At 40.2% G+C, this 13,017-nt stretch overlaps 1 protein-coding gene across 1 annotated transcript; it reads right to left on the bottom strand.

Moving 5' to 3' along the window:
- Positions 1-1,314: 1,314 nt before the first annotated feature.
- Positions 1,315-13,005, bottom strand: NUDT5 (nudix hydrolase 5). Its single transcript, XM_088165927.1, has 10 exons — positions 12,873-13,005; positions 8,522-8,610; positions 6,436-6,503; positions 5,586-5,638; positions 4,831-4,938; positions 4,175-4,270; positions 3,091-3,192; positions 2,688-2,700; positions 1,912-1,994; positions 1,315-1,646 (listed from the first exon to the last, which is right to left on the bottom strand). The coding sequence occupies exons 2-10, from the start codon at positions 8,582-8,584 to the stop codon at positions 1,537-1,539; spliced, it is 696 nt and encodes a 231-aa protein (XP_088022053.1). The 5' UTR covers positions 8,585-8,610; positions 12,873-13,005; the 3' UTR covers positions 1,315-1,536.
- Between the last annotated feature and the right edge of the window lie 12 nt (positions 13,006-13,017).

Raw genomic sequence — 13,017 nt, 5'->3', positions numbered from 1 at the left:
GTGTCTTGTCTGTGCCAGATGTATGTCATGTGCAGTCTTTGGTAATTTCTACAATGCTTTGATAGGGAGGTAGGTCGAGAAGACTCCCTTTTTTCCTCTTTAATTTTTTCTTTCTAGAATATAATTCTGATTAATTTTTAGCAGCCACAATAAAAAAAAAAACAACAAGATTCTTTCCCTTAAAGTCATTGAGCTTTTCTGCTCTGCGGTAATCACTTTTTCCCTTTGATGTCACATTTCTTCTGTCTTCTCTCACTCTTAACTTGAAAGTAACTTTGTGTTGTTTGTGAAGATAAGCAACTCTCAAGCAATTTTCTGTTTTAGAAAGTCTCCCTAATTATGCATGCTCATCCTCATCTATTTCAGAGGCAGGAGTGATTTTGATGTGTGTTTATTAATAAACTCTCAGATCCTGACCTTTCAGCAGTGGTGGCTGTTTACATAATTAGTAGCAGCCTACTGTGTGCAGATGCACTGAAGGTTTATTTGGGATAAGATGTACCTAGAAGAGATTTGACTGAATGAAGGTGCAGCCTCGGTAGACACATGTGTCCTTGGGAGAGGGAAAACTGCAAGGCTGTGCCCTCTCAGGGCACATAAGTGACCTCATGCCTTCAGTAGGATCCCCTGGCTGGGTCTGCACAGTTCTGGTTTGCACTGGTGAATGGTGGTGTCATAATCATTATTTTAGACCAAACAAACCAGTTTTCTTTCTGCATAGTTTAGTTAGGGCTGGGAGAAGGAAACATCATCTTCATGTCTAAATCATAATAGGAAGTTGTTAAAATTGCCATTTCAATTTCAGCTGTCCCTGCTCCTGTCACAGAGAATTACTACTTAATAGAATATTCTGCAATTCAATGATTTTTGAGTTGGAAGGGACCCACAAGACTCATCGAGTCCAACTCCTGGCCTTGTGCAGGACATCCCAAGAATCCCACCATGTGCCCAAGTGGTGTGGCCACTTCCCTGGGCACTTCCAGTGCCCAGACACCCACTGGGTGAAGAACCCTTTCCTGATACCTAATTTTAACTTCCCCTGACACAACTTCAGGCCATTCCCTTGGATCCTCTCACCATTCACTACAGAGAAGAAATCAGTGCCAGCCCCTCTGCTGCCCATCATAAAGAAGCTGCAGACCACCATGAGCTCTCCCCTCTCCAGATGTTAGCTGTGAGAGAGAGTGAGACCTGCACTCACTCTTATGCCTCCTTTGGAACCATGGTGTTACACCATCAACCACGGTTACCTAAGCATCTTTTCTATACTGAATTGTAAGTGCAGAGAGGAATCTAGTGAGAAATGAGCCATTCTGAAAATTAAACAGTATTTTTATTATGGGTATTCTGTCAAGGGGTGATAGAGCAGTTAGAAGAAATGCTTTTTGTAAGTTACATAATTCCAAATAAAAATACCAGAATCATTACTACAAACACTTTTTTTGCTCTACAAGTAAAGCAAAGGACCCTGATTACAAGAATAGTTGTACTTCTAAGCCATCCAACTTGGGAAGTTTTGAATTAAATTTCTCAGTTCTAGAACTTCATAAAAGGAACTTGGAGCGGTTTTTCTTCTGCGCGCTTCAGAGCCAACGCGTAAGTATAAACCCTGGCATCTACTGCCAAATGCTCCTCTGCTACTAGTTCTGAAAATAAAAGACAAAAATTATGAGATGCTGTTAAAACCTCACCTTTACAGAAATGTAAGTCCTTGCTAAAATGAAGATGTGTAGCATTCCAGACACTGCAAACTCCTCCTGCTATCACTAACTCTCATGCCTGGCCAGGTCCCTCATGGCTTTTTGCTTAACAGACAGTATTCTAGGGTGGGAAATGACACGAGGAGCCCTGAGAAGAGAAGGGATTCTTGAAGCTCATATTAGTGCATTTAATGTGTCAAAAAGCTCTTACCATCAATCCTTTGCAGCAGGTCATTCTTTGGAAGTGAAACAACTTCCACATATTCTAGGAGAGAAGAAAAAGGTTTACACATCCTTAAATTAGTGAACAGTAGAGAATTTATCTCTGTTTATGTTTCTTGCAATTTAGAAAGGGAAAGAAACTGACTTAATGGTCATCACCATCCAAAAGCTGTAAGCTTTCATATATCAAAAAAAGGTCAATTAAATGGGGGAAGGCAGTGACTGAGCTCACTAAAAAACATGCTTGGCAGAAAAAAGCTGGAAAAACAGTTGGGGAAAAAGCGTAGCTGGTAGCTGTGAAGGATAAGAATCTCAAAAAGAGAAATCTCTCTTTTGAGAATGAAAAATACACTGTTGAAGAAAACTTGTTTGGCTTCTCCTGGTACAGGAATGGATTGGAGATGCATTTCAAGAGCAAACCATCTCAAAGGGTTTGTTAATGATGGATTTATTCTGGCTTACCCCTCTCCCGTCTCTCTGAATTACCTGTCTTTAGGGCTTGACCTACAGCTGTTGGGGGGTAAGTAATTTGTATTTCCTGAAATAGTGGTGCTATAGGTGTAATACTGGGAAAGATAATTGACGCAATAATGCCCCATAGGAATTTGCATCTAGGCCAAAGTCAACCTCAGGCACATTTGATTAGGGTGAGGAGATTACCCAAGCACAAATAAACACCAGCTGTAACTGACTTTTTCTAAGTAAAACTTGCCATACGAAGAATCACGCTTGACCTTATTATCAGTGAGATCACAGTCACATTACGTACCTCCATCATCTGCAAGTGAAAAAAGTAGTGAGTTAAGGGGTTGAAATACACTGGAGCTTACAGTTAGAAAGCATTTGACAGCTGATTGTGAGTGACACTGCAATTTCTTCCAGAGTGAAGCTACAACTGAGAACAGTATCTAGATCCACAAGTGTTTATGGCCTCACTGAAATTTGGCACCAAAATGTTTTATTCTGAAGCTGACACTTCACATCTGGGCTTCTCCAGTGAATTCAGCAGAGACACACTCTGCTCATCTAGACTGCAGGATGTGATTGGAAGGATGTGCAGTACCCAAATCAGCTAGGACGGAAGAGATATAGTGGTGGGGTTAATTGTTTCAAACCTATTGTTTTGTTATCTTCTCAAAATTTTCAGATAAATGGTACAAAAACTCACCAAGGTTTTGCTTAGGTCTTGTGTTCTCAGCTTCATCTCCATTAATGATGACACTCACGATGTGTGTTGTGCTGTTTGACATTCCTGGGTCCAAGCACAGAGCTGCCAACAAGTACATGGAGAGGTTCATTTTTCAGAGCAGGAGTCAGGCACCTTGACATTTTAACAAAAGCTTTCACAGAAATGTATCTGATACAATAGTAAAATATATATTTGGCAGACATTTATGCTGTAAGAACAGCAAAAACTTTGTCTTCACATATTCTTAGAAGTAATGTTTCTGTAACTCTCAGCTCTTTACAGATCCCTGGTAAGACTTGTTTTCACAGCCAAATTTACTTTCCAATCCATAGACTAAAGATTTACTGTAAACTATCCCTTATAGACTTCCTCAGTCTGAGTCTAATTTTGCCATCACCTGTCTCCAACCTCTCCCAATCCCCAGAATACAGTTGTACCCAATAACTGAGAGACAAGACTCGGCTGCAATGACATTTCCTCAAAATCCTAAATTGCCTCATCTACCTTCTCAATCTTTAATTTATGATCCTCATTTTGCCTTCATTTTATCTTAAGTAGGAAGCATAGGATTGGAACAATCATGTTCCAAAGGATCTCTGAATTTACTCCAATTACTCTCCTTTCCTCTTTCCAGGTGGAAAACCCAAGTGCTGTCACCTCCCCAAAAGTACTGTCACCTCCCCATGGCTAACAGAAGGCTGACCTCTGCATCATGCAGCTCTTTTTTCCTAAGTTCACAAATGTTGTTCACAGAAGTCCAGCACTTTAGACCTGTACACTAAAATGCCAGATCACAGGTTGAATAATTGGGTTTTGTGTAAAAGATTCTAATTAATAGCAATTTCCTCCCTACAGACATCAAACTTACTTCAGACAGAAGTTCAGCAACTGATTGCACATCAAGGACCAAAGTTTCACTTTTACAGCCATGAGATGCTACCCTGCTAATCTGAATAGGCTTTGCTGCTTGGATTTTCCCTTTGGTTTATAGCATTTCAGACATTTAGAGTAGCCATCAAGACAGATTTAGCTTTGGTGGGAAAAAATAAAAAGAAGCAAAGACCTGGAGTACATTCAATGACTTCCCCCTTGTACCCAGTTTCTTCCTTCAGCTCTCGAAGCGCAGCACTTTCTGCTGACTCGTTTTCCTCAATGAGGCCTGGGAGATACATAATACACAAAAAACAGTTAAAAGCCTCCCACTTAACTGCAATACCCATCCTGAGATCTAATCAAGCTTTATGGAAGAGGGGAAATATCCTCATTACTCTGTCTTTACAGAGTAGTAAGTGTTAGGAAGGTTTCCTGTCCCTGGATTCATTATGCTGCTCCCCACATCCTTAAGCAATTATTTACAGAATCATGCTGCCTTCCCCAAAAATGGCATTAATATTCTCATGAGAGAAAGAAACTGAATGCTTTGACAGTTAGAGAAAGGAGAAGTGGAGGGAATTTTCTCCAATCTGCTAAAACAAGCTTATTTTGATTTTTTCATTATCAAATACTCGTATTTTAGAACGTGGAACTCAGGACGGTTTTCCACCTAGAGGTTCATTACGATCACAGAATCACAGAATCAACTAAGTTGGAAAAGACCTTGGAGATCAAGACTAACCTATAAAATATATATAACTTATAAAATACATAAATATTGACACTTCCTGCACATCTAAATACACTGAACCATATGTGACTCATCCCCATGTTTCAGCCACTTACCTGCAGGAAATTCCAAACAGTAGGCATTGATTGGAGGCCTGAACTGTTTCACCAGGACAATGCAGTCGTAGTGCAGGGTTCTCTGTAGCACTGCTATCACTGCTACACCTACCACAGCCATGGGAGACACAAGGACATGGAATGTGAGTGTAGCAGAAAGTGAGATTTTAGTGCCAGATCTGGAAAGGAACCCACACACTGCTACTCTGAGTATTAAATGTTTAGGTGCCTGCTCCAGAATCCTGAGTGATGAATTTAAGTTCTTTATATCATGCATGGTGAGAGATGTTCAAAGCTCCCCAGCAAGCCAGAGGCACACATGCCAAGCAAGACTGAGCCTCAGGGAAGGGCTCTCCTACCTACAGAAACTGCTCAAAAGCCTCTGTAGGGAACTCTCTACTACATTCTTCTTGTCTAAATCATGTCCCAAAGAGCCCCTTGACCCCTTGGCCCCTAAGAGGAGACCAAATCATCAGTTTGTGAGCTACTCTGTATCAGGGCATCTCTGATGTCTTTGGAAATGCTCCATCATTTTAAAGTGAACACAATGATCTTGGGAAAGCACTCCCAAAGTTCTGATTCTTCAGCGCTTAAGTTAGCATTTCATTAGCTCAGGGGTATAGCTATCTCTGCCAAGCCACCTGTTCCACATCCTCATTCATTCAGGAACAGATCAGCTCAAAATCTGCATTGTCAGCTTCTCAGAAGGACTTACATAGGAAAAAATGCAAACAGAAAAAGCCACCAATTCTTACCATCAGCTGTAACTCCCTTTTTGTTGCCAGTACGCTTTACAGTTTCCCAAGTTCTGTTTAAACAGAGAAAAGAGCAAATGAATACATAAGTCATCTTCTACCCTTGCTACTTTCATTTAAAGCAAAATGTACCATCACACAGTGAGATGTAAGAAGCAGCAGGTCATAGGCAGGCCCTGTCATACACTGGCACTATAAAATGTCTACAGCATAGTTTTCTTTTGCCTTCTTAAGGAGGGAGAGAGAAAATAGTTAATTTTAGTTATGCAAAAGATCCAATCTTGCTAAATTTAAGAAGATACTCTGCTCGTGAACTGGGAGGCACTAGAGAAAGCAATCAGCACAGAATCTAATACATTAAGGGGAGGAAATTAAAGCCATGTTGTAACACCTACATAAATACAGCAAAACTAAAGAGTACAAAAGAATTGGACATAAATGATAACATACAAGAGGACATTAATTTGTCAGTAACATGCAAGACCTAGCAACACCAGTAGGAAAAAAGGAGCCCTTAATGAAGAACCAGAAAAGCCACAGGATGGATTCTCTGATTGCCATGGAGTAGTTGCACAGCTGGAACTCACTTCTGTGGAGCACCTTTCCAAAGAACTGGAAATGCAACACAATCCAGGTCCAGTGTGCCCGAGAGGATTTGGGAGCCAAATTCAAACCCAATGCTTGCACATCTGCTGGAGTAAGATTCTCTTCTCTGAACAGCAGGAACTCTGAAGGAACCTCACAATGAACAGCTCATCTTGTATGGAGTGATGTGTTTGTAATGCTTGTGTTTTCTAGCCTGGGGCCAGCCTGTACAATTGGGAATCTGGAATACCAGAGAGGCAATTACCTGGTTTTCCCAAAGGGATCAGTGTAAGTTGTTTCCGCAAGCTTCAACCATTGTCTTTCTACAATTACCTAAAATAAAGATTTCTTTGTTAATTACGTTTTAAAATTAATCCCAAAGAATTGGGAGAAACAACACAACTATTTTTAGGTTCTTTTGAATACAAATTTCAGCATCATAACCCATGCAGGAATGTGGAACAGCATTCCTGTTGCTAATACAGAAAAAAAATTACTCTAAATTCTTGAATACGAATAAAAAAATAACCCCAAGACAGTAGCTTTTCTTACCATGAGTTTTATAACCAAGTTTGGATGAATTCAGTGGGATTTTATGTACTGCAAAGTCCTAATTTTTTTTAGTAGGATTTTGCAAGGGTAATATATCAGCTGCAAAAGGGTCTCTGGGCTACACAGACTTTATCTACACTGGTGCTCAAGAGTGTCCCCTTAGCAGAGAGCACAGCCCAAAAGCTGAGCATGCAAGACTGAAAACCAAACTACCCTGAAACTTTTCTTGCCCTGATCCCAGACTGTGGCCTTGTGTAACTGCTGTTTTCTGCAGCTGTGAGAGTGATACATACCTGCCCCTTTAGGACTCTGAGAGCTGCTGAGTGGGTGCTTGGCATTAACACTATGACCAAATGTCTTTTCTGGGCTAAATGAGTTTATTTTCCCTATGATGTTTCCTCATAATTTATGTAATTCATTTGAAAGAGAAAAATCCCTGGATAATTAGCCCAGCAGTTTGCTTCTTTTACTGTAACTTGTTTTAAAATGAGTTATTTTTATTGCTTTGTCTATTACTTTGATGAGCAAAAAACGTCTGCTTAGAACAGCCTGAATGTGCCTTCCCAGAAAAAGGAAGAATGAAGTAAGATCAGCTCCCATTTTCATGGAAGATAGTCCAGCATCAGACTACACTGTTACTGCACAGTTACAGAAACACTTCTGATATAAGAGCCACTGGCAGAAAGAGGGTAAATACTTCTCTCTATTAAGCCCACAAAATGATTGAAAAAAATAAATAGCTTAAAATATGTAAGATCTTATTATAAATTTTTAGTGATACCGAAGAGTACATTGTTTTAAAAGAGAATAACTAAGAAACATTACAAAAAACCCCCAACAACAACAAACCAAACAAAGAAAACCATAAAAAACCTACACAAAACCAAACCAAGAGGATAAAATTAAAATGCTGCCTGCAAAATACCCAGCTCCTAATAGCAAACCCAAAAAGATTACAAAAATTAAATCCTTTATGCTTGTGAAATATTTGTATTTAAAAAATACAAAGAGAAAATACATAATCCAAACAAATCTCTTTTTTCCTTGTGCCTTGAAACCAGAAGAAATTACAAGAGTGTGTTCACTCCATGAAGAACAAATAAAAGAAACCATAGTTGTGTTACAATAAGAGCAGGACACTGCCAAATCTGTCTTAACACCAAAGATTAACTTTTGAAACTTCACTTAAGAGGGAACAGAAACAAATACAGGCAGCTTAGGGTGAAAGTGCTTCAAATAAGAATGAAGTACCTCCAGAATCCTTTCTTAGGACTGATGTTATTCTTAGTACTTCCTTACTTATGTCTTTGAAACAGCAATTATCTAAATTCAATCTTTTCAGAATACAAAACGTGGTACAATCCTAAATGTTAAAGCAACCCTTGGTGGTTCACCACCTTAAAGAAACAGAAAACTGAAAGAGTTAACTGTTGCTGAATTTCATAACCCAGCAATTTGTAAAGTCTCTCAGAGATATCAGCATTATTTCTGAACATTGAAAAACCTCCTCAAGAGACAAGTACAAGAAACAGATGCAAAATCTGAAAAAAAGAGAAGCAGCTAAAAAAATAATGCAACACAGTAGATTTCTCTATGCTCATTGACAATTTGTATAATTATTTCGATAAAGAGGAATGTCACATTGTTTAAACTCCTTGACAATCGGGAAGAAGTGTTTCATCTATTGAATAGGTTTTTATGAACATACATCATCTCTAGCATTTTGTACTCTGCACTCACAAACTGACAAATAATTGTTATTTAACAACAAAAAAATGTCAAACCCAAGCATGCTGTACCTCTTCCTTAAGGACGAATTGTTTAGCTGTTTTTGCAACTTCTGTGGATGTCTCAGCTGCCATTTTCAGGAATGTCAGGTTTTCCCCTCCTGTGCAAAGTCCAGATATAAATGAAACAAAATCAATATTTGCTTTCAGTGTAAAGTTAAAAGGTTCATTTCTGTACTGTCAATTAACAAATATAGCTTGTTGGAGAAAGTCAGGGACGTGTGATGGCAAGTTCAATTCATGCTTTCAGCTCCACCCAGTGATTTCAGAGTGGAATAATTCAAAGGAGAAATATAAATTTGGGTCAAATCCCTGACTTGCATAGTTTTAATAGTCCTATCAGCTGTCAGGTAGCTATGCCAGCTGAAGACACTTTTCTTAACTATTCCAATGTCAGACACACTTACAGACAATCCATTTCAAATTGTTTTGTTCTGATCTAGGTGAAATGCTCTGTCAGCAGTGTCTGGACAACAGGACTGTGCATTCCACTGTGAAAGTGCAAAAAAAATCTTCTATCAAGAGGACTTCAATAGTAAAAACTGTCTGCTATTAAAAATCAGAACTAGAACCTTACTTACCTATCTCCACCTTACATCACAAATAAACAGGTAAATGAGTCAACCTTTCCTCTAGAAAACAAGGTCAAAAAACTACACGTGTGTTGCAAGTCTGTGCAGCACGTGGGGCTGGTGTGACCATGGCATGTCAGTCTCTTACTACAAATGGTGTGCCCAACACCATGCAAAAGGCAGCATTTTCATTTAAAAATGCCCAAAGCAAGGCTCTGCACCTGCAGCTCAGTGCCTCAGCCTGCATCTCCAGGAAAGTGAGATTATGTACTCCCTCCATCCAGTTCCAGCCTAAAGACACAGCAGGTAACAGAAAAAAAAAATGTATTAGAGACTGAACCTGTGTCACTGTGGAACTACAGGGGACTTTCAGCACAGAAACCATCAGAGAAACCATCTCTGATATTAATATAATACTCTGATATTAACTTAATACTGAAGTCCTGAAAATCATAAGGAATCATAAGCAAAAGCCAGTGAAAATAAACAAATCAGTTTAAACACCAGGAGAGATGAGATGAGATAATCTTAAAGATTTCAATCATCCATAGCATTGATGGTCATAATCGTTCCATAAAGTCAAAAAGAATCTCTCTATGTCTTCAGCTATGGATTAATAAGGCTCTGTGTGGTCTCTAGCAATGAACAGTACCAAAGAGTGTGAAAACCTTCTCTGTCACACCCAACTTCATCACTTTCATTTTTTACTTAATCTTTATCCTGTAACATCCTGTAACATCTGTTGCACACTTGTGAAACACGAAAGAAAGAGCAACAATCAGTTCTCCTACATACTGGATTGACATTTACTTGCAGTAAATTCCTTAAGACTAAGGAACTAAGGAACAGGTAGGACTAAATATTTCTGTTTATCAGCAGGAGTAAAACTAAAATACATGAAACCACTTTCTTGGTCTGTACACAGCCCAGGCTCGCTCTCAATTCTTACCTTACCACAATTTGTATGAAAAGCTGTTCAGTAGCTTATGTTACACTGCAGTTCAGTCGGCCATTCCAGTGCTTGGAACTCCCTTCTCTTAGGATTGAAGAGTTCTATCTGGACAATGGCCATGGTCTCATGCTGTGACTCTCAAACACAATATCAAGCTTTCCACCAAACATATGCAAAAGAAGCACAGGCCAGGAGAAACACTCATAGGAGACTGTGTGATGTCTTTAAAAACACAAAAAACCTTACATAACTAGCTACAGCAAATTCATCTCCTGCATTTGGAAAGAATTGCAGCCTTTTGCATTGTCAATAGAAATACATGAAAGGAGTAGGGAGTGAACCATAGCCTTGTTAAAGTTGTCTTTGGATTGGGCTGTCTTCCTCTTTTACTGTCCCCTCACAGGAAATCCTGTTCCATTCATTGCACAAATCCTTCTGCATAAATATCAGTGTATCTTCCTCAAACATGGATTACCATAGTTGTATTATGAAAAAAAAATACTAGAACCTCATCTCACAGCCGAATCTGTTTACAAAACAGCTTACTTTCTCCTGAGAGATTCAGTGGTGACTTGCTACTTAACACAACAAAGAAACATACACAGTTTCAGTGGTTTGAATTATCACTAAAACGTAAAATGGGTGAACACCTCAAAGAGAGGGGAATGCTGATCTATCCCAGCTTCTGTAGTTTGGGTCTCCTCCACAAGTGGGTGCAGTAACTCTGCGTATGGTGACATTTTTAAAAGTTCCACTAAAACATATTTTTGTGCAGATTCAGTTGGCAGCATAGAAGTGAGAATTTCTGCTGTTAGAAAGCTGAAATAGTGTTTGGTTAAATGAAGGCTACAATTCTGGCATCTCACATTAGTCATGCTGTCAAGGATGGCAACATCTCTGTTCATAAACAAAATTAGCTGCAACTGAAAATTAAATTTAACACTAAAATGTGAGGTTTCTAAAGGCCTATTTAGCTTTCAAAACATGCCTTGTCTTGCACTTCTTCTATCTCATAAAATTCCCTCTGCATATAAATATGAGTTCATTTGAGTTAAAAACTCAGTGCAGCTGATACAGCAGCCTGAGAACCTGGCTACCTGGCTTAGGATTACATGAGCTCTAAGAATTCACATTTTTAATAGTTATAAATGCAATATTAAGAATATGTCAAAGTGCACACATTTATCAGCTGCCTTAACATGAATCTACAGCACTTGAACTATCAATTATGAGGAAAAACAAACATTTTCTACTTGGTCTGGAGTTTTTGTGCCCAGTGTTACAGAGTACAGCTAGCAAATCATGCTACTTCTTCAGTTTATTTCAAACTGGGGTCAAATTCGGTCCTGCAAAAGCCATGCCATTTATAAAATATGTAACTTTATTCCCATTTCTTATTCCTTTATTGAGTAGCTTCCTTTCAAGGCAGCATCCAGCCATTATCCTTCCCAGCAGTTAAAATCTTAAGCCAAGGTCTGTGAATCAGTTTGAGAGAGAAGTCAAGCTATCAGAACTATATTTCAATATTAATACTTAGATAGATTAATTTTCCCAAATCACTTTGCAGAAGACATTCTATGATCCAAACACATATTCCAGCTGACAGATTTAAGGGAAGCTCAGCAATGGGGGTCCATGGCAAACTCAAGGTCAAGGTCAAATGAAATGCAGATTTTCTTATAAAGAATGTGCAAAAGAGACACTGGCAACATTTTATGTACGAGTTAACCAACAGCACTCTGAGATACCTAGGCTGAAGATAAACATAATTAAAAACTCCTGAGGCACTTTAAACTTGTTACTTGAACTTTAGTGCTATGATTCTAGAAACAATATCAATTAAGTAGCAATTAAGTTGAGGAGAGGGAGAAAGTTTCATTTTTATCAAGGAATCTAGAAGCATGGATGACCCACTAAGTGCCAAATAAAATATGGACAAGGAACTGCAGAGCAGACAACAAGGATTATCTCACACAAGCAGAAGAGGGTTAGAGGCAGCTCCATGGTGTTATCAAACTTCCCAACAGCTGAGGTGTCACACAGCTGGGGGAGACGTCCCCAAACTGCAGATATGAGAGCACAGGAGGAGACATCGCATGGAAACACCTCCATGCAGGGGACACACATGCACAGACACAACAGCTGAACCACGGGGCTTAAAAATCCCCCATACTACTCGGTAATGTTTGACTTGGGACCGAACAAAATGAAACATCGGTTGATAAAAAACTTAACGCTGAGCTGACAACGTGCACCCAAAGCCAAAGGTGTCCCGGGCTGCATCCAAAGATTCTGCCCCTCTCCCCTGCCCTTGTGAGAGCCCACCTGGAGCACTGAGCACAGCTCTGTGTCCCCGGCAAAACAAGGACACGGAACTGCTGGAGCAAGCCCAGAGGAGGCCACGAAGTTGATAAGGAGACTGGAACACCTCCCCTACAAAGACAGGCTGAGAAAATCGGAGAAGGTTGTGTGGAGACCTCAGAGCACCTCCCAGTACCTGAGGAGCTACAGAGAATCTGGAGAGGGCCTGTTCATCAGAACTGCAGTGACAGAACAGGAGTAATAGGTACAAATTGAAAGAGGGGAAATTTAGGTGAGATATTAGGAAGAAATCCTTTACTGTGAGGGTGGTGAGACACCAGAACAGATTGCTCAGAGAGCTGCGGATGCCAGCCTGGATAAAGCTTTGAGCAATCCGGTCTCACGGGAGGCGTCCCTGCCCATGGCAGGGGGTGATTGCAACTGGATGATCTTTAAGGTCCCTTCCAACCCCTTAACATCTTATGAGTCTGTGAGTCAGCTCCATGCAGGGCACACGCGGGCAGTCGGCAGAACCTACAGGGATGACACGTTACTCAGCTCTTCCTGGGCTCGGGGCAGGGCAGAGCGAAGGCAGCGCTGCGGAGGCTCCGGGGCGCGGCCGCCGAGCGGGGCCGGCGCGGGGCAACGCTGAGGCGGCGGGGGCGGGGCCGGGCCCCGTGCGG

This window comes from Sturnus vulgaris, chromosome 5 (genome assembly GCF_052056855.1).
Source record: "Sturnus vulgaris isolate bStuVul1 chromosome 5, bStuVul1.hap1, whole genome shotgun sequence".
NCBI lineage: Eukaryota > Metazoa > Chordata > Aves > Passeriformes > Sturnidae > Sturnus > Sturnus vulgaris.
Note: the sequence above shows the minus strand (reverse complement) of the source record. Positions and strands in the feature narration are given on the sequence as shown.